The following is a 21,213-nucleotide window of genomic DNA, read 5'->3' as shown; positions in this document are numbered from 1 at the left end:
TTCTTTTTCATATGCAGTAGTGGCTACGGGTACAAGTGTACTAGAGGCATGATAACACAGGGAAAGGAGATTTTTTTTTTTCTGGAACTCAGCAGCTGGTAGTAAAGACCAAACGATGTTACCTCTATTGCTACTTCAGGAATATTGTATTTATTGTATTGTGTTCCCTACAGTGCCAGAAAAAATAGGTTCGCTTTCTTATCTTGTTTATAAAAGGTCTGACATTTTTTGACCAGACTGAGTGGCTACTTCTCAAGGCCAGCATCTAGTCATAGCTGAGTTCTCCTCAGAGGCAAATCATGCTGTTAAGATTTTTGTTTAAGGCTTGGCTGTCATTTTTTGAACCTCTGTGAAATGCTTTTAATTTATCTACATTCTACTGGGATTCAAGTAGTTCTATTACAGCTGTTGGCATTCATCTTAACTTTGATAATCTCCAAGGAATCGTTTGTCCAGAGCATTTTTCTTGGATATCAGGTAGGAACTGCTAAAAAAGCCAGTGCTGGTGAAGCACAGAATTGCAGCCCAGGGGAGTCTGTGGGAGCTTAAGCTGCTGGGGAGGCAGGACCTAAAGAACCCTCCACTGTCAGTGCATTTGAAAATATATGTCCTGAGCTGCACTGGTCTTCAACTACCTACCCAGAAAGGAGGAGACTAAGACGAGGGCTTAGCTTCTGCATAAGGAATGTTTCCTATCACCTCATTGCCTAGGTTTTAAATTTATGTATAGTTTCCTGCAGACACATCTAAAGAAAACATGATGTTACATCAAGAGAGAAATAGGCATCCACATGCAAGGAACAGAGCATGTAATACCAGACAAAGCAAGGAAACTAAAATACAACTTAAGACATTTATTTGTGAATAAAGTAGGCATGGCTTGGGTATAGGTGAAAGGGAAAGCACAAACTGTAGGGTTTGCTTTTTTCCAAATGTACTTACGGCATGAGTGCCGCATCCACACAGTGTTTATAAAGGTTCCTCCCCCCTAACAGAAGAACCACCATTCATTTTCTTAACAGGAATCTTTAAACTTGGCTAAGCTTGGAAACCTGGAAGTTTTTCCTGTAAAGATAGACCTTACGTTGGCTCATTATAGCAGAGAGCCTGGTCCCGGATTAAAGCATTTGGCTGAGAATAGGAACAGAGAGGAAAGAAAGAGAGACACACTGAAAGGCAGAGAGCAAGTGGGTGAGCTAGCAAAAAAAAGTTAACTGTTCGCCTGGATACTTAACAGCCAGGAAGATGAAGTCCATTTGTCATTACGACTAACTACAGGAGATCTAACTGCTGTGAACCTGCCAAAGACTCCTGTGTGCCCATACTTCATGAAACTGGTACATGATTCATCTTGTGGCTACAGTTTAATAGCAGCACTTCACATTTTGCAGCCTGGATAGGCTCACATTTTTCTCTTTTTGTCATAGGTGCATAGCTTTCCATTATAGGGCTGGCTGGAAAACAGCAGTTCCACTGAGCAAAGATCTTCAAAGTTTGAATGATTTTGTTCCATGTTGACATAAAAAACAACTGCAGCCTTTCAAAATGTCTTTGAGAGAGCTGTGGGCAGAAGAGGGGAAAGTCAGACAGACTAACCTGCCAGGGGAACAGACGACTGACCAGTTTTTGTAGCCAAGGTTTAAGACCTCACTCTGACAGGCTCACAGTAGTGTTCACCCTACCTAAATTCAAGCTTTTAACTCAGCTGTAGATGCCTACTATGGTCAATGGAAAAAGATTTCCCCTCAGAGAGGCTAATTTAGAGCAAATAAGGCAGGCTTTTCCTCTAAATCACCTTTTATAAAACAATTTCAGCCTGTGTTCCATTTATAACATAGGGAGATTGAACTACCAACTTAACTGCCTGAAGTCAGTCTCTAATTACAGATGGGGCTGTACGATTTAACCTAGGATGCATTTTTCTACCTCTTTTGACTTTAAATTTCATCTGCGACCAGGGAAAGCTTCCTGACCAAAGATGACACAATCAAGAAAACTGAATGAACATGGAAAACAAAACAGAAGCTTTGACAAAAAAAAAAAAAAAAAAAAAAAAGCACTTCACAGGCACCCATTTCACTGGAATGTTCCTTAACAGATTAACAGAAATGTTTGGTGAATCATTACAAGTCACCTGATGTTTATTTGTAAATAATTCTTTAGCTGGATAATTTGAATTGAAAGTGGATGTGTCAACATAAGGGAGAAATGAGCTGCACACACTTATAAATAATACAAATAAGTACACTAAGGTGTACAACAAAAATTGCACATACTAGGTCTTTAAGTTGATACTGTTTGTTAACAGTATGTGCAGTTCAAAATGCATATGGACCTGAACACCTTAACAACTGGGTCCTCAATTTAACTGCACAGAAGTCAGTGGCACTCTGCCAAGTTTACCATGTTGAAGTTTGCCTCATGTACTTTGTTTTCTTGTGCGGACAGACATGCCGAGTCCATGGCCACTTCTCACACTGTGTATGCACAAAGGCAGGTGAGGCTGGGTCAAAGTTTTCAGCCTCTCAGTTCAATCCCAAGGCATTTTGGTTTTGAGAGTCACTACCACAGTATTTAAATGGGCAGTGACAATGCTGGCAAATAAATAATGAATAGTACACCTATATATGTGTTGTTTGAGGAGGTGACTTGTATGCACCACACCAGAAATCTGACTCATGGCCAAGAAAGGCTGATGCCTCCCTTTGCTATGCATAAGTAGCTTTTGTAAAAATCAAATGAAGCTAAATATTGGGGTAATGGAGATGCAAGTCTGTCTCTAAGACCATATTCAACAGTATTTGCTGTAACAACCTGTCAGGTTGACTTTGCTCTCTCACCTGAGCTGTGCCTTCATAGCCTACATTTCTTTGTCTGTCTTTGATGAATAAGCTAAGGAAAAAAAAACATTCTAAATGTTGATTTTAATAGCTTTGTGAATATCAGTTTATAGTATTTTGCTCCTTTCTGAATTAAACTTAATCATCAGGTACTATAGGTCAGCTGCATTTTGCTTTTCTATTCAGAACACTAGACTGCTAAAATGATCTTTATTAATAAAGCAGTGCATGGGTGGCATTTTAATAAAGCTTTTAAATGGCATTCAGAAATATAGCACACATTATGTCTACAGAAAAGAAATGCAGTCAAGTTGTCACTGTTACTCGCCTAAAGGACTCTGTCTGCAATTCCATATTGAACTTGCAGCCTCCTGTGGCGGGGAAACACCTCTCCCACAATTATTAATGCCATGGTATTTTTAAGCTTCACCACTGTAGCCCCTAAACTGTAACACTTCCATTTGACAGTGCTTAGCAAACTACCCTGTTCCCATCAGTTAAAAAGAGCTCAGCTAAGAGGCGCAGATCTCTGAATGGGAAAATTTCTACGAATGCCTAACACATTTATGTGAGAGTACAGACACGAGACTTGTCTTTAAATAAAGAAGAAGGTATGCAAGCCATTTGTCATGTTTAACTGCTGATATCAAAGACACAAGAAGTCTGCTTTTCATATTGTAAATATGTTTTGCAGGGTTCCTGAGTTGTATTCCCTGACAAGGAGCATATATTGTATCTGTTGGTCTACTGAATCAAGGGAGTTTCCTCGAGCAGAGACATATGTCAAAGGAAAACAATGTCAAGTTATTTCAGCCATCCACACAGAGCATTCTCATTTTCACAGCTGGTCCTCTTTGCTAATGAACCTGCAAAGTTTGCTTATGCTTCAGCTTGAATACAGACATTCACCTGCCTGGAAAAGGCAGTGCTCATTTAACAGAGAATGACCATTTGCCTATGCAACTGGAAGTTGTGCAGGACTGAATGCTGTGTAAAGAACATTCAACTCATGCTCATATCTGAAAGATTAGCCCTCTACTTGACAAACATGAGTAGGAATTTATCAAATATGCAATCTTCTACCTATCACGAGAATGCAGGAATGGCTCAGGTAGGAAGTAGGAGAAATGCTTGTCATCTAAGGAATTATAGTTTCCTATCATGTAATTATTATTTACTTCCATTTAAATTAAATAAAGTGTAAGGGAAAAATGAACCTCTAAGCCAAGTTTTGGATTTCAAGAGGATAGCCTTTGATCTGCTATGTTCCCTTGAAGAGATTCCAAGCCTTCAGCACTCTCAGCTCTCTAGGGATACCTTTTAGACCACATCACACTTTGGAGTGTGGCACAGAAGGACCCAAGCTAGCATCTGTCTGAAGGTATGAAGGTGTTAGCAGTGGTCTGGAAAGCAGCACAGCTGCATAAGCAGGTCATTGCATCTGCTAACAAGTGCTGGCTCTCAGCAAATACTGAGTGCTGATGAACCTAGATGACCATGGGCTGTGGAGCAGCCTTGGCCTTTGCTAGCCTTGAGGTATCAGGTTAGAGACATGGTTCATTGATAAAGATGATTGGTCAGAAACGGTCAGATACTTGGATGTGTAAGGGGCATAGAATTTCTTCAAAGCAAATCTGTTAATACTACCTGGAATATGAAACGAAAAGAAATAAAAAGATTCTGTGAATGTGTATTCCTGGCAAACTGCATGAAAATAGTTACCTCAACAAGGAAATCTGGAATAAGAAAAGACTTGACAGAGATGGTGGAGAAGGGAACAAGAGAAAGAAAAAGAGAAAAAAAAATAACAGGTGTGCCGAAAACTGGAGCTTTCAAGCAGAGTTCCTTAGGTCTAAGCATGTTAGTTGTCAAGAAAAGCTGAGTGAGTCCTTACAAAAGGTATTTAAGGAAATGTCAATGGGTTGATTCATGCTAGGGAAAGCAAAAGAAGAAACAGGCTGTGGTACAGTAAGGATGGAATAAAAGGCTGGCTCAGAACTTAACAAACATTTTGTCTTACTTTCTTCCCAGAACAATGATCCTGGGGCAAAATAATAGGAATAATAAGAAAGAGGTTGCTGAAATGGATGGTATGACATTAAAAAAGCAGTTCAATGTGCCTGTTGAGGTGAAAGGGAGGAAAGAAACCAGTTAATCTCCGTTACAAAATTTTACTTTGGAAGTCTAGGAACAAGTTTTCTTAACAAGCTTAGAATTATTAGGCCAGAAATAATACAAAGTAAAATAGAAGTCTGCTTCAAGAAACAGGAAAATACAGATTTGTAGATCTGACCTCAACAGTGCTTGATAAAAATGAAAAAAAAAAAAAAAACGGATAAGAGGAACAATTTTCTAGAAAAAGAAAATGCTTTGTGTCAAAGGTAGATGCTGTCTATTTGGATTTCATTAAAATTATTGAGTATACTTCTAAAAGGGAACCTATTAGACAAGACTGAAAAGAGGTAAGGGAAGTTCAGTGGGAGATGATATTGTTGAAAGGAGAAGTAGTAGCCTGAAGGAAGCTCATTGGTGGACTGGCCTAGTCTTAGGGTAAATCTTGCTCTCTGTATTTTTATTACTAAATTTGATACAAAAATTAGGCATCTCATAAGGCCGTTTCACTCTGACATGAGATTGGAGGCATTGTCAAAACTGAGGAGGCCTGGGGCTTGAGGGGTGGAGACATGGAAATACGATGAAGGTTCAGCTGTGAAAATGCAAGCTTGTGCACCTTAGACTTGATCCAAACTACACTAGATGAGGACAGACAAATCTATCCTTGATCCATTGGAAATTACAGAGAAATAGAATGGCAACCTCTGATTGACCAAGGGATGACTAGGAGACATAAACATCAGAAGCATGTTTTCTGTGAAAGTTAGTGAAGCATTAATGATACTGTACAAGTTCTTGTGTAGAATACCATGCACAAATTCAGTCATTCCCTTTTCAGGAAGATTTTTCAAAACTGAAGCAGGTGCATGGATCTTCTGTTAGAATGAGATGAAGAATGGAGAGTTTATCTTATGTCAGCCTGGCTTGTTTAGTCCAGAAAATAAAAGGCTGGGAAGAAATATAAAAGTCTGTTCTTACGTGATGGAAATCTGGACCAATAAAGGAAAAGAGATGTTTAAGCTAAAGAAATGTTATCAAAATTAGAATGCCACACAAGCTGGCCAGAAATAAACTTAGACTGGAATTAGATAGGTATGAGGGGTAGAGGGCATCCCTTAGTCATTACAACATCCAAGTGTGGGGACAGCCTTTTAACAGTAGTGGTGAAACCTGAATTCAACAGGATTATTTTATGAAAAAGAATACAGTATAAGAAGCTCAGATGGTAGGATTGGTCTGTCTTCCACCTTTGAGAACAACTTGTTTTGTTTCAGTGAAAATTTGCCCTTCTTAGTAAATCTATTATTTTACCACAGCAGATTTCAGTCATCTTTAGTTGTTGAAAGGTAATAGACTTTTTTTTTTTCATTTTGGCAAGGTAGAAAGTGTGGATAGAAGAGAATGAACATTTCTATTTTGCCTTAGATATCTCAATGCACCTAGAAACTGAGAAAACAATACCACAGTGGTTTAATTAGAAAAAGAGTAAGAAAGAGAGAAAAGTAAAAATAAATGTAAATACAAGAGTAAGTCTGCTCAAAAAAAATACTGATAGGATAAAGTATTACTTTCTTGCTCTTAAGGAAATCTCACTGTAAATAATTTGTTCTAACACTTCATCAAAACACAGGAAAATACTTAAGCTCATTTCTTTCCCTTACTCTTACGTTCATAGTATGTACTCACCATTTTACGCAGAGGCATGGAGGTAAGATAAAGTAGGACACACTTTTTTTCTTCCCCTTTCACAGGATTTTTTTAAAGCTGTTTGGTATTCCTTTGAAGACTACAGCAGTAGTTTACATACTGGATATTTATCATTGGTGTGGAGGGTGAAACACTAACTGCACACCATACTCCCTGCCCTTTTAAAATATTAATTGATGTGTAACCATTTACGGAGCCTCATAAAGTATTAACTCTTTAAGTGGGGAAGATCTCTGCTTAACAGCAAAGCACAAATCCTACATGATTTAAATCCCACATAATCCTATTAAAATCCAAAGAGTTTCAAGCTGTTTACGTTAGTTCATTATCTAATATTAACACCTGGTTTTGAAACCTCACATAAGCAATACTGCTCTATTGGACCAGCAGGACAGAGGAAACCAAGTTCAATTTTCTTGACCGATGTGGGGATATACATAAATGAAGTCTACATCTTGAACTTCAATTCTTAATCCTTCTCTTGGCTTGCTACTTTTCAGCAATTTCCATTTTTTTTTGTACTACATGTCAGGTTAGCTAGCGTTTGAACAATTGTGCTACATCTCCTGAATTTGAAGATAATGGTTTGCATTTCCCTGAATATTGGCCACTGGACAGTCAGTGTATGGAAGTGTCAGACCTAGACAGAGTCATTTATTTTGTGGAATACATAGTCCAGATGCCATATTTATTCCGAGGTCTAGTTTCTTTCCTTTTTTTTTTTTTTTTTTTCATTTTTCAGCTCTTCAACTTACCTAATCAACCTGAGTGCAAGCAATTTGTTAGGCCCATGAATTCGTGGCTCAGAGGGAAGTTTTGAAGCTATTGCACCAAAGATGTGTGACTGCAGTACATCACAATTATAGCTGGACTTTATAAAAAGTAGCTGGAAATGGGCAAAGCTGTAAAAATCCAATAATATCTACAAATATCTAAAAATAAGTAACTTTTACATGACAGATTGTTTGCAATGGCGGGGCAGGGCTTGATATCCCTTCTGGGGTGTATGAGAGAGACTGAAAGATCTTTAACATTCTTGAAATGAAACCCTAATAGCTTGAAGATCAGCAGTTCTGACCAACCCTGCTGGTACTAGCTCAAACGTTGTGGATGCTCAGGTCTCCCTAAAACTTAAAAACAGTAAGGAAATTTTCTGAGATGTGCTTATTGTCTATGAATACCCTCAGCCATTATTCGCAATACAGTAATAATGAGATGGGCTCTTTTCTCTTCATATAGAAACATCAGTTAAATATAAGAAGGATAAAACTAACAGAGTTATGCACCAACTATGCCAAAACATAAATAAATATTGCCAGGTGTAGGAACCTTTTCTTTAGACATGTATTCCCTCAAATATAGTTTTCTTTAGTAAATTCTACGGTACTGTTATACAAGAAACATCAGAAATATGATCTCTGATTGCTGCCACTAGATTTCTGCCTATATGGCTAAGTTAGTGATTCTACAAGTGTGCAGTGTGTCTTTAACTGCTACCACCAGGAGCAAATTTTCCCTTCAGCTAACGATTTCCTCCCTTCATCAGGTTGTAAATCTACAAAAGTTTTTGGCAAACTGGTCATTTGCCTTCTTGGAAGCCAGATGTGAAGGCCCCAAACAGGTGGGAGGCATAACTACAAACATACGCACGTAATAGAATTAGCAATTACATGTATTTGTATGATTTCCTCATAAAATTATTCTCCTAATAAACTTTAAGTATCCACTCAAGTCATGCTTAGGTGTGAAGTAAATGTTTTCAAGAGCCAATAAATTAATGTAATAAATTATTAATTTTGCAACATTTTTAACCATTCAAACTCTAGGATAATAACCTAGCACAGTAGCAGTATACATAGTACTACAGGATGGCCCAGCTACAGCATATTTGCTACCCTTCGGACACCAATTTGAAGTTATATTAATGAGAGAGTACACTGGAGGTGCTATGTGTAAAGTACTTGAGGACACGTAATCCAAAAGACACAATCATGTTATATAGCAATAAAGTATGCCATAAGGCAAACATTTACTTAGGACATGTAAATAGGTTTGCTCTTAGGGTCCAGGAAATTTGGTGAATTGAAAGTGTATTTGAATTTCCTCATTCTGAACTGAATGAGTTCACTGAGCACTGAAGTCCAAGTGTTAAGTTGTTAATGATGAGGAGGATATGGGTGAGAGTCTAGTCTTTCAGCATCTGAGTGTGCTCACCTGTAAACACGCTTCTAATCCATAGGAAAAGGTGATGGGAGGCTTTAGCATTTATTAGAGTGAGTTGCTTTCCTGTGGTAGGGGTGTGTGACTAACACATGAGAGTCATTCTTCCAAATTTCAGCTACTTGGTAGCAGCCCGAAGTTCTGCCTCTCAAACTCACGCTAGTCAGGAACTGCAGTATCTCTTCTGTGTCGTCTTCTGAGGACAGTCTGGAGTGTGCTCGCTAACACTCTTTTTCTGTACTTTGGTACTACAAGGGACTATGTGCCACAGTCATCTATGATTACACAGGACTGGAAGGAAGCAAGCTTGCTACATTAGTGCTACATTAGTTTTTCAAAATTTTTTTTCCGCTGAAATGTTTTCAAATGCATTTTGAAGGCTGCTGTTATCCATGTTGTTTCTGTTCCTATATTTGGAGTCATAATAGTGTTTTGCCACAGAAACAAGTCATTGTGGGGTAATTAGATACTGCACAAACTGTTCTGCAGCAACTGCAGCAGACATGAACTTGTTAACCTATGCAACAGAGGGTACATGAAGAGAGCTTAGCCCTCTGTGAATGACAGGATAGCAGGGGACACCCTGGGATAAAAGCTTTCATACAGGCCCTTGGCACCCACTGACTTATGCCTTTGTCTAAGTCTTTAGCTTTTGAAGTACATCAATTCAACAAAACAATTTTTTATGGAATAATGGAGGGGTTTTTTTTTATCCTGCTATTTACTAGGACCAAAAAAAAAGAAAGCTTATCTCATTACCTCAGTGATCAGAAGGTTCTTTTGGTTCTACAGAAATGACAATATAGCATGCTTTCTGATCATATTTGCAGTTCTAAAATGGAAATACACAGATTATTTGTTTACTAAAAATATCTGTATGCCAGTAATGACATCAAGTGCACAGTCATAGCTTTTGCCTATTCCAGTGTCTCGCTTCAAATGCTCGCAAGTCTGGAAAAACTGATGATAACAACGTTTGATTATAAACCAGTTTGTATTCTATTTGTTCTCTGGCCAGATGTGCCTAATTCCTGTTGTCATCCTTGAAGAGCATGGATGCAGAAACAGCAGGAAGGAACTCCACATGCAGCACTTCGCTTTCTCTCAGTTTATGATTCATGCTGGTCAGTGCTCTGCAACCCAGTAAGAAAGTCCCTCAAGCACCATTGTAATGAAATGCATTTCCAACTCCAGAACCACTTTCCCAGCACTAAGTGAGGACCGCGGCTGGGAGCACACAGCCCACCAGGCCCTGTGCACAGCCCAGCACACATGAGGAGCCGGTGCTGGCAGTGCAGTGAAGGCCCCAGTTACGTTTGGGACTTCAGTGGAGGACTGGGCTTCCCACTGGCCAAATAACAATTCAGGAATTCCAGAGAAGTGGTATCGGGGGCAGGATTTGGGTACCTATCAACTGGATCCTTTTAGAGCCTAGGGTTAAACCAATAACCCATTTAGTTTTCATTTCCCTTTAATCAGGAAGACTGCAGCAGTGTCCCAGTAGTGCTGAATGTGTATAGTGAATAGCGTGAATAGTGTATGCTATTGCTGCTGGGAGAGCTCTTTTCTTTAAAGAGGCTGTTTTACACAGGGAATACCTTGGCTTTCCTCCTCAGAGTATAGCATCTAATAAAAAAAAAAAAATCCCAAAGCCCACGTCAGAACTCTACCCACACAGACAGATAATTTTGACTCACTCTCCAGAAGCCTAGCTATAGCTGCAGAATAACGTAGGAGCCTTCCTACGTTAGACCCAGGCAACCACTGCCTTTAAACTCAGGCCAGCACAAACCTTCCCTGTCAAGCAGCTGTTTTGCTCATACAGTACCTCCTAAGGCTCTACCCAGCTGTGAGCTCCTAGTGACAAGGACCTCCCTATTTTTACATGTTTACACAGCACAGAGCACCACTATGAAGTTCACAGGAAGATCTGCCAGGTGTTATCACGATACCAATCATAACTCAGTAACAGAGGATCAGTAAAAGCACATTGTCCAGGTAAGCTGCAAAGAACATTCATTATGTAAGATTACAACTTTTCTCCCTTTACCTCTCTGTCTTCCAAGTGACATACTGGCAGGCAGAAAAACTTTTCGTATGTAAGTCAATTAAAAATTCAGAGACTGTGCCATTTGAGCTGGAAGTGGGTTTTCAGTAAGGGTAAATTGAACCACATTGAAAAATTAATACATAAATAAAAAGCTGTGAAAAAAATTTTCTTTTCTGGGTGGTGTACATAAGAATCATTGTGCCAACACTGTCACTGACACCCTGTCTCAACTGCTGGCTTGTTAAATAGTGAAAGTTCTTTGGTGGGTCTGCCAGAGAAGGTGAGGCAAGTGAACACCCCAAGCTCAGAGATAAAATTCTCTTCTCTGAATCAATGAGAAAAATTAATCTTTCCAACCATGAACAAAACCTTTTAAGTGATTTGATGGTTGGTGTGAAAAATGTTAACAGTATCTATTGGCATTGATCCCCTCCCGAAGCCCCACCACTCCCCCAGGCCCTTACTGTAATTAGGAAGAGAAAACACAAGCAAAAATACTCAACCCCAAACATCTCAAAAGGCAGGTATTTTCCCAGTTCAGACTCCTGAGCTGCCCAGGTGACAGGGAAAATTCAGAAGTAGGAGTGTCAGAGCAGGCACTGCAATCTGAGGTGTCTCACAGCACTCTACCACTGATCCTGGCACAGAGCTCGAATAAAAATCAAAGCAACACATCTCTTTTCAAAACAAAAAAAGAGGAAAAAAAAAAAGGAAGAAAAAAAGAGATCTCTTTCTCCGAGTACCTTTGATTCCTGGCTGGTAGTTGATGCTGGAGAGGGGGGCTGTTCTGTGCTCTCCACTTCATTCTCTTTCTCCACACTATCCACGCTGACTTCAGCCGTGCTGCTCGGAGGAATCATTTTACCTCTGAAACACTGCAACTATCAGGAAAAAAGCTACAGACCTTTCTTGCCTTTTTTTCATTCAATGCCCGCTTTCTTCTCTGCTCTTCTAGAGCAAATGAACTCCAACCGCTCAGTTTCACTACATTTGCAAGACTAGACTTCTCTGGATTTTCTTTTTTTTTTCTCTTCTTCTCCTCCTCCTCCCCCTCTTTCCTCCCTCCCCTCCCCTCTGCAATTCTGCTGTGAAGGGCTTAAGTTATCGATGGCTCCGTAGGTCAGTTGTGTGCCTGCTTCTGTGTTTCCCTCCCGATCCTCCTTGCCTCCCCGCGAAGCCTGGAGGTGCGGAGCAGAGTCGTGTCCGCGACTCCGAGGGGAGTGAGCCCAAGCAGAAAGCCCCAGCCACGCACACACGCACGAGGCACCGGAGGGAGGAGTTGTATTCCTAACGCTGCGGACAGCTTTGAAGGAGGCATGTGCTGTCATAGTAGTGAAAGAAAGCGATGCATGCAGACACACACACACACACACACACACACACATAGAGACAGGCAGTGCACATGAGGTTTGTTAGCATTTTACCTTTTAAGAAGCTGGAGAAGGCAGAGGCTTTATATTCTTATAAGTCTTTTCCTGAAGAAGGACTCTAGAAACAGAGGAGAAAAATGAATCTTCCCTTACCTTGTCCCAGAGAAGATTATTTGAAATTCTAGCTACTCAGTATCTCTTAAGCTTCCCCCTTGCCTTACATCCCAAACTTGCCAGCAAGTGACAGGACAGCGTCAGAGGAGAGCTACCTGTGGATCTATGTGTTCTTTGCTCCCCTCCTGTGCAGGGAAGCCCAGCTCTGAGCCATGCACATGCAATCGGGGTCAGTTGGAGCTCCCACTACCCTGCACATCCTATACCTACCTGTAGGTTGTCATGGCGATGACACTCCATCAGCCAGCAATAGAGTCGGGAAGGACCTGCTGGCTTCCCCAGTGCCGTCATTCCCGAGGATGCGGCATCCAAAGTCACGCTTGGGGCTGCCGTAGTACTGACAGAAGGTCAGCATGACTTTGCTAGCTGGCTCAGATTGCTCTATATCGCTTGAGTTTTTGCCTCTGATTTAAATTTGCTGCAAAGGTGCCTGTCAGCTCTCTTCCCTGCTGAATTAAGCTCCGTATTGTGAAAGGTTCAATGGATGCACTCCCCACCAGATATATGCTTTGCAGAGCGGGAGCCACTCCATATGGCTGGTGGAGATGCCTCTTTCATTTAAAGAAAACAGAAAAAAGCAACCCAAACATGTTTCCAATAAGCAATACTTACATCCTGGAAAGCGAGAAGAAAAAAATTACTGCTTAGTTGATCTCTACTGGAGGTACAGGTGTCTGGAGGGGATTTGCTGAGGTCTGAGTCAGATAGGAGCTTCAGTACCTTGTAGTTCTGGCAGAGGGTACCAGGTTCTATCCTGGTACCATCCCTTAGAAACACAACTGCTGCTTGGAGATGCCTTGCAGGCCCCCTCCACCTCAAATAATCTATGCGTGAAAGTGAAGGCAAGTTTTCAAGATAGTAGGGGTTATATGGATGAAAGCCAGAGCAGAAATTGCCCTGCAGCCTCTGTACTCGCAGTAACTATGCAGAAGCCAGGAAAAAAATAAAAAGTAAGCTTTTCTTTGAATCCCCGGTGAATTTTCAGGACTGGCAGTTAGATGGGGGGGGAAAAAGCTTTATTTGTTTGAAATAGAGCATATAAGATACTGAAATCTTTAGCAGACAATTAACATGAAATGCTGCAATGCTATTTGCTACTTCAGAGCAAAAGTGCATCTTAGGAGTCTGCCAGTAGAACGTATTATTCAGCCTGTAGTCACTAACACCATTACAGAGATCAAAAGGAAAACACTGGTTGCTCTTCAGGCAGCATCAGTGACAACTGAGATTGAAGCATGGAAATACAGAGCTCCAAGGGACAGATTTGGCAGGTAAGTAAAACAATTTATTTCCAAGGTTTGGATTTCTAAAATACAGCAGCATCTTAGGCTTTTCCCTTCAGAGCTGGAGGAATTCTCCAGGTGCAAAGCTCATTTCTTCCACTCAGCAAGTGAGATTTGGGCTGTGCTGTAAAATCAGCCTCTTAGCAATGAGCGGGGACTGGGCAGAGTAACAGTCTGGGAGAATTAGGGCAGCTGTGGGTGATGGAGGTCTTGGCAGGGCAACAGCGATTAAATGCTCCAGCTCTGGCAGTGGTATCCTCCCCTGATGGTCCAGCCTAGCACAGCCAAGTTAGGACCAGAGCATGGGTCTGCCCCCTGCAAGGACTGTTCTGTGTGCCCAGCAACGTGGCAGGTGAGAATCATTAAATTAATTTGTGTCCAGTTCCTCAGCAGTGTTGTGAACCAATCTTTCCTGTTGAGAGGCTCAAAAAAATCTTCTAGTGAGCTTGTAGGTCTCCTTTGAAATGGACATGGAGTGGCTGTTTAACAGTTAATGCTCTAAGTGTTGTAAAATCCTGCACACATTTTGTATGAAAAGCTTGTAACGTCATGACTGTGTAAGTGACTATCATACCACTCTCTACTCTTTTTTGTGGTTGTTGTTTTACCAAATTAGTACTGACACCTGCTGCACTGCCTCTCTTCTCCCAATTACTCACTTGTCAACCACGAATGATCTGTCAGTTTCTTGACAATTAGCCTGGGAAAGATGAGTCAAACCCAAAATCTTACCAAAAAAGCAAAAAAGAATAGAAGCTGGATTTCTTATATTTTTATTTCCTTCCACAGGAGTTGGCTATTGATAATCAAATATTCGGTATAACAAAACAGACTGATCAAATTAGATCTACCTCTCTCTCCCATGCTTCACTCCTGAGAAGTTGGACTTGTGATTGCTGCCGATCAGTCTCTAAGTGAAGGTACTCGGCGGAAATGCGAGCACTGTAGCGCAGTGCTAAACAAGAGGAAATTGAACAGATTCTCTACTGAAGAGATGAGTGTAGATTTCTGGAGTAGGGAAAGGCAATTTGGATGAATAAAACATGAGAGCCCATTCTCAGCCCCCAGCTGAAGTTTTTGCATCACGTAAAGGCGCCGGAACATTGCCTGGATTCACCGCCAAGCATTCTCCCTGCTGGGTAGTCCGAGGCTGACTGCATGGGTGCTACACCTTCTCCATCCTCCTTCCCTCCCACTCCCTGGTTGCACACACAAAGGTGACAGGTGCAGAGTGCTCCTCTGAGCCAGGGCTCCAGCAGTTCTTCCTAAATTCTGGCTGTAGCTGGCATGGTAAGAGCATCCCAGAGGCTCCTGACACCATGAATATATACACACTGCTGTACTGCCAAGTCCTGCCTGCTGTAGAGCTCCACAGCGGCAAGATTAAGCTGATGTAGGGGTTTTGGCCCATACCACACTGGTTTGCCTGCTATTTTCTGGTACAAACATTCCTCGGAAATATTTGACTGCAAAAGAGGTACATGAGTAGAGTTGGATTTCACCAAAGGAAAGATATGAAATCAGTGCTTATCAAAAGATCTTGTTCCCTTTTAGACCTCCATATATTTAACTAGAGAAAAATAAGAAGTAAAATGGAGAGAGGGAGCTGTAGATGTTATTATTCACTGTGTGCTGCATAAACCATCTCATGCTCCTGAGCAAAGAGGGTGTAAGAAAGCATATAGAGATGATACTGCTGGTGCTGGTTTAAACCACTCTGTACCTCTCTCTAGAAATGTGCAAAGCAGTGAGGAATCAGGCCAGTTGCCATCAAAACAGAGCCCTGAAAGGAATGAGGAATTAAGTCTACTGAGAGTCCAACTTCCAAGCGAATGCAGGCTGAGTGCTACAGAAAGCTATTAGACACAAAAAAAGGCTGTAGTTCCGGCACTTGCAGTGAAACTTGATCAGCTTCTTCCCAAGTCCCTCAGTTCAATTTGTCAGTGTTCCAGGTGAGAAATAGTAGCTTCATTCCGTAGTCAACTCAATTTTGTCTTTGTGGAAACTGGCAACAGGATACCCCTCTAGTGCTGTTTGTGATGGGAATTTTACTTTTGGCATGGTACACTTGGCCAGATGTCCTGGTGGATGTCTTCACAAGGCTCTCCTCTCGAATATCTGCTATCACCCACAGCTGGCTACCAGACTGCAAAGACCAGACCATCGCTCTAGTGGAGTATCTCTCTCTGCGTTTCCAAGTAACAGGCTTGTGGGCACTTCTCGCCAGCAAACATTGTACTCACAGACCAAATGATACTTAAAATAGTATCAGGTGGCTCAAGTTTTTTTTGTTTATAGTCACACACCCTTTGTTTGCCTTCAGTACAGTCTTGGCAGTTCGTGGAGGAGCTAACACAGTAGCAACCCACCCTGCCCATGGCTTCTGCTTATCAAAATGTCACCTAAAGGGCTCAGCTCACCAAGCTAGAAGCACAAGCTGGTCAACGCTCTGAAAGCATTGCCAGTACTAGTGGGATGCTGGTGGTTTGCATTTTGACTAAAATGATTTCAAAGTACTTTTTAGAGTTATAATATTAAGCCTCCCACTGCTCCAGGGAGTGATTATACTGTAGCAAACGAGTAACAGTGGAGGAAGCCAAACCAACAGATTTGTGCTTGTACTTAGGCAGGCAGGAAAATGGAGCCTCTGCCTGAGTATTAATTTCAAACTCTTCTGTCTCTCCATCCACAGCAATGCTACAAGGAGTGATGCAGAAATCGGTCTGCACCTTGGGCAACTTGAATCTGTCTATCAGAGCCATCATGAGAAGATTGAAACACCGCTACCCAGACATCTAGACCAGGAGAAAGAAGAATGCTGCATCCTCTTGTGACAGCAAGAAATGTTTGAGAAGGGGAGAAGAGGATGTAATTATAAAAGATGGAATTTAGCCAGGATACAGCATGTAATATGTTCAGTCTTACAAAAAGCATTGCAATACCTTTAAATAACCAGCGACAGTCCCGACCTGGTTTTACATCTCTGCTTGGCAATATGATTCCTTCTCACTTTTTATAGGAATGCGATATAAAAAGAAGAGGCCTATGGAATTGGTAGCACCATTTCCTGCAACTCACAGATGCTCCTAGAAATTCTTGCTGTTTAATAAAGACTTCCTGATTCGATCCACCGACTGTAGCAGGAATGCCCTGAACCAGTTCAACAAGTTGCTGCAGTAGTGATTTAGCATTTCAGGGTATCCATGCTCCAAATATCTAAAGAGATAACAAAGATATTATAATTAACATAATCTCCTCCGGTTTTTCTGGACTCCGCTTTAACCTCACTTCTGTTTCCTTGGATAGTCATCAAGACTCTTCCTGATGGCTCTCTACCACTCAGAAGGATCTCATATAATCATACCATCTCAGACAGCTCTATCTTTTCCTCAGCCTTTTCCAGAGTGGAGTGGGAGGAATTCCCTACAGGGTCACTACGCTGAATCTGGGGCTTATGTTTTTTTTTCTGACAGACTTTTGATAGAAGGGAGCTTTCAAGCACCTCTTTCTTTCCTAGACCTTTCTTGACCCAAACCGTCCTTTCAATTTCTTTGTTTGGCTGTTAGCCTTTCCGGATGTGAGCTGAGTATTGCAGCTCGGAGGGCTTTACTGGGTTTGTCTCAGGTTCCCGTTTTCTCCATTCACTCTGGTATTGAATACTGTCATCATGAGCTATTTCTTAACTAGTGTCAGTGAAAATGCATCGAGAGGAACGTTTTGCTTAGATTGTAAATAGAATCCAAAATAAGATCTGGCAGATCCCAGCATAGTTGGTGGTGAACACAAGGATATGTATATGCATTTTTTTTTCACACAGATATCTTATGGCTATGCACCAATTTTTAAACGGCTATGCATGCACACTATTTCCTGTCTTAGGTAGTTACAGTGTGCCTGTCACCATAATATTTAGGCACAAACACACATGCTGAATGCAAAATGAACCCCACCTCAGCTGCAAACCTGCAACAGTTGTGCTATCATATTTTGCTTTGGAAAACAAAAAAGGATTTCTCACTGCCAATGACCTTTGTCAGGAAAGGGGGGCTTTTCTACAGGGTGTAGTAGAACTCAGTTACGCACAGTAAATCTTTTAAATGCCTTTGGACCCTTCAGGATGAAAAGCTTTGTAGAAATATCAGAAATTATCATTATCAAGATTAACATTCCACTCTATCAGATTAGTGCATGTGTCAACTGGAATAGAAGCATGTATGATGAGGGTTGCCCACAATTATGTAATGTATTATAATGATCTATCACAGCTCTCAAACGAGAATAGAGAAAATAAATGTTCAGCCTGTCATGATTCTGATGGGAAAGAGAGTACCTTACAGCCCAAATATACTGGTTTTGTTCCTTGAATCTTGACAGGATGCAAAATCTGAAAGATATTGATGGTAGCTGCGTTGTTATCTGTCTACATAGTTACCAGCTCAAAGTAAAATTTGAATTGAGAAAAAAAAAAGTAAACCTTAAAAACAATACAAGAGGTTATCTATAATGATTTGTATTATTTTATTTAAAGCAATACAAAGTCTAGAGTTCAGGGCAAAATGATAATAGGAAGATGTTTGTCTTCTTGGTAAATACAAGACTATCACTATCTTATGAGCCTATCAAATATAATCAAAAGTTTATCTTTTAAAACTGATTCAGGTCCATTTACATAGAAAAAAATCAGATCTTACTATTAAGTCTACACACAATGTTAAAACTGCAAAGCATAACAGTTGAAAACCTTTCCAACCAGATTTCTTCATAGAAATAACATCCATTTTTAAAAGTGCCCCAGTGCATACAATTGTTATATTTTATTGCTTAAAGCAATAGGAAAGGATATGATCACTTACTTTCATTTGAAACATAGAACATCCTGGAGTCACTGCTTCTTTTGATAAGTACATGTCTCTGCCTCTTCAAAGCGGTCAAGCTCAACTGCAAGAACAGATGATTTCACTAGCTAAGATAGCCAAGATTTTTAGAAGTACAAACATCAAAAAAAAAAAAAGAAGAGAAATAAAAGAAAGATGAGGGGAAAATTGACCAAAGTATGAGTGCCTTTACCTTCAACATTCGTAACTATTTCTATTCTTCACCGGATTTAAGGAAAAAATCACTTAAGGTTTCCTTATGTTTATTAGTCATATCACCTGCAGTAATACCACTCTATAACTGTCATTCTGATGCCTCAGAGCATCTGAAGTGTTCAGGCAGAAAAGGATTGCACACCTGACCCAGTAAGAGCTGGACCTCTCCTGCTGTTTCCATGGAACAGGTTATCTCAAACTCAAATGCTCTATGGTTTCAGACATTGAGTAAGCAGGGTACTGAAGTATGTTGTAGATTTATCCTTATAATTGGTAAAACTAATTTTAATAAGATAATGGAGACATTTAAAGTTACATGAATAATGATTTAGCTTATATATATCTCTGATTTTAAAACTCTTGTTTTCATTTTGTAGTCCATAATACTTCTGTGTCTTATTAGTTTATTTTAGTGGACCATTAGGAAAGAAAGGCTACTGAGCAATGAGCATCAGGATGGTTGAAATCAGGAGGAAAAGCAAGTTACTACAAATTCCTAGGGAGGGCTAATATTTGGGATGCCCTAATTTAGCGAAAAGCAGAACTAACAGAACTGAGCACAGGTGGCTGGACACATATAAATTCAGGGGACCAACAATTAAGAAAGCAGCAGCTTATGGTAGAAGGGATAATCATAATCTCATAATGTCAAGGATTGTTTCAAACTGGGAAATCCAGCAGACTTGGTAGTTCTGACCAGCCCTCAGATATTAACTCCTGCAAACACAGAAAGTTTATATCTGAATTGTGAACTCTTCAGGCTAGGTGTTGTCCTTCTGTTTTGAGTTTGTACAGCATCTAGCAGCTAGTTTTGCTTTCTCTCTGGTCTTAGGTATTACAGTAAAACAAACAAATAATAATTTTAAAAGTGAATGTGTGTCTACTCAATCCCAGCAGCACTGTAAATCTAACTTGTGCAAATTTGGCTGTGTTCAAAGATTTTTATCACCAAAATTTTCCCCTTGCTTTCTCCTTTGCTTCCTCTCCTTGCTCCATTCTCTTGTGATAAACAAAGTTCTACTTTTTTTTCACTGATTGTTAGAAACTGGAAGAAGAAGTATAAAAACATGTTTTAAAATGAAAAAAAACAACCCACAATGGTATTTTCAAGACTGAAAACTTAAACAAAGACATTGAAGTAAAAAAGTAGAAGCTAAACAGTAGGGTTATATATATATGTATATATATTGATCTGCTGCATACTTAGCACAGTCGTGGCTTCACGTATTGTAGCCATGTTGAATGATAGACAATAATAGAGAGTAATGCTCAGGAAAGATCACTGCAGTAAGGACTCCACACATCAAAAGAAACAGTGTAGAGAATGATCTGATTTAGAAAAAAATGTCTGCTGTGTATTTGTGTGACCCCCCTAATGAGAGTTTTGTGTAGGAAATCTATTTTTATCTTCCACGTAGAAAAGCAAAGAATGTGCAGAGTTGTGAATGGTATGCCTTAACTGCACATAGTTGGTAAAGGTTTTAACTTCTTTGGGATATTTTTTTAATCCCATTGCAGCCAGTGGAGTTATAAGAATGTTTGCAATATATCTTAAAAGACATTTCTCCATGAACTGAAATACACTGTGCTCAAATCATCATGGGATTTTTTAAAGAAACACTTCATGGACCTTTCTCTTCATCCACGAATGTGAAAGCTGCCTTCCTTTGACCTGGAAGGACAGAAAAGCTGGACCATAATTGAGCACTTAGCTGAAAATCCTAACACCACTTTAGTCCAGAATGGTTTAGGTCTATTTTCCTTGTTATTATTATTATTTTTTTTTTTTATTACTAGGCACCTAAAAATTACTCCTAGATTCCATGCTCAGAAACAAAAATAAAGGTAACCTGGTGCTGGCTCATGTCCATGTTATTACTCCTTAAAAAGTCAGGATTGAAAGCTTTATTCTACTAAACCAAAACTTTATCTGATCTAAATGCAAAAAGTAAGTTGTAAGTAGCACCTGCAACCCATTTTTTTTTCCAGTCCATATGATTAGGTGTTGTTTGCTGAGCAGCTGGTAAATAGGCTATTAAAAAAGACTTGGGGACAATTTTCCAAAAGACATGAATGACACCAGAGTCCTGAACCTTGGTTAACAAAAGACAGATAAAGCTAATTTTCAGTTTAAAGAGAACACATCTCCCTCCCACCCAGAGAGGCACATTTTGAAAATTACAGTAAAAGATTCTGTGCCAATTCTAGAAAACATCTTCCCTGAGCAATATAGCTTTGCACACGAAGTTTCGGTCCTATTATTCTATTAACAAGGAGTCATCCACATTCAACTTATCAAAAGACTAAATATTTTGAAAGAGAATTATCTTAAAGGGAAATTTTGAGGATGCATGCAAAATCCTG

General features: G+C 40.1%; 1 protein-coding gene across 1 annotated transcript in view; it reads right to left on the bottom strand.

The window, feature by feature from the left end:
* STAC (SH3 and cysteine rich domain) overlaps positions 1-11,921 on the bottom strand; it is a 76,251-nt gene extending 64,330 nt beyond the window's left edge. The window contains exon 1 of the mRNA XM_010126699.2: positions 11,676-11,921. Within this exon, the coding sequence (XP_010125001.2) occupies positions 11,676-11,792 (117 nt within the window). The 5' untranslated portion in view covers positions 11,793-11,921. The remainder of the gene's footprint in view (positions 1-11,675) is intronic.
* Between the last annotated feature and the right edge of the window lie 9,292 nt (positions 11,922-21,213).

This window comes from Chlamydotis macqueenii, chromosome 2 (assembly GCF_036417535.1).
Source record: "Chlamydotis macqueenii isolate bChlMac1 chromosome 2, bChlMac1.mat, whole genome shotgun sequence".
NCBI lineage: Eukaryota > Metazoa > Chordata > Aves > Otidiformes > Otididae > Chlamydotis > Chlamydotis macqueenii.
Note: the sequence above shows the minus strand (reverse complement) of the source record. Positions and strands in the feature narration are given on the sequence as shown.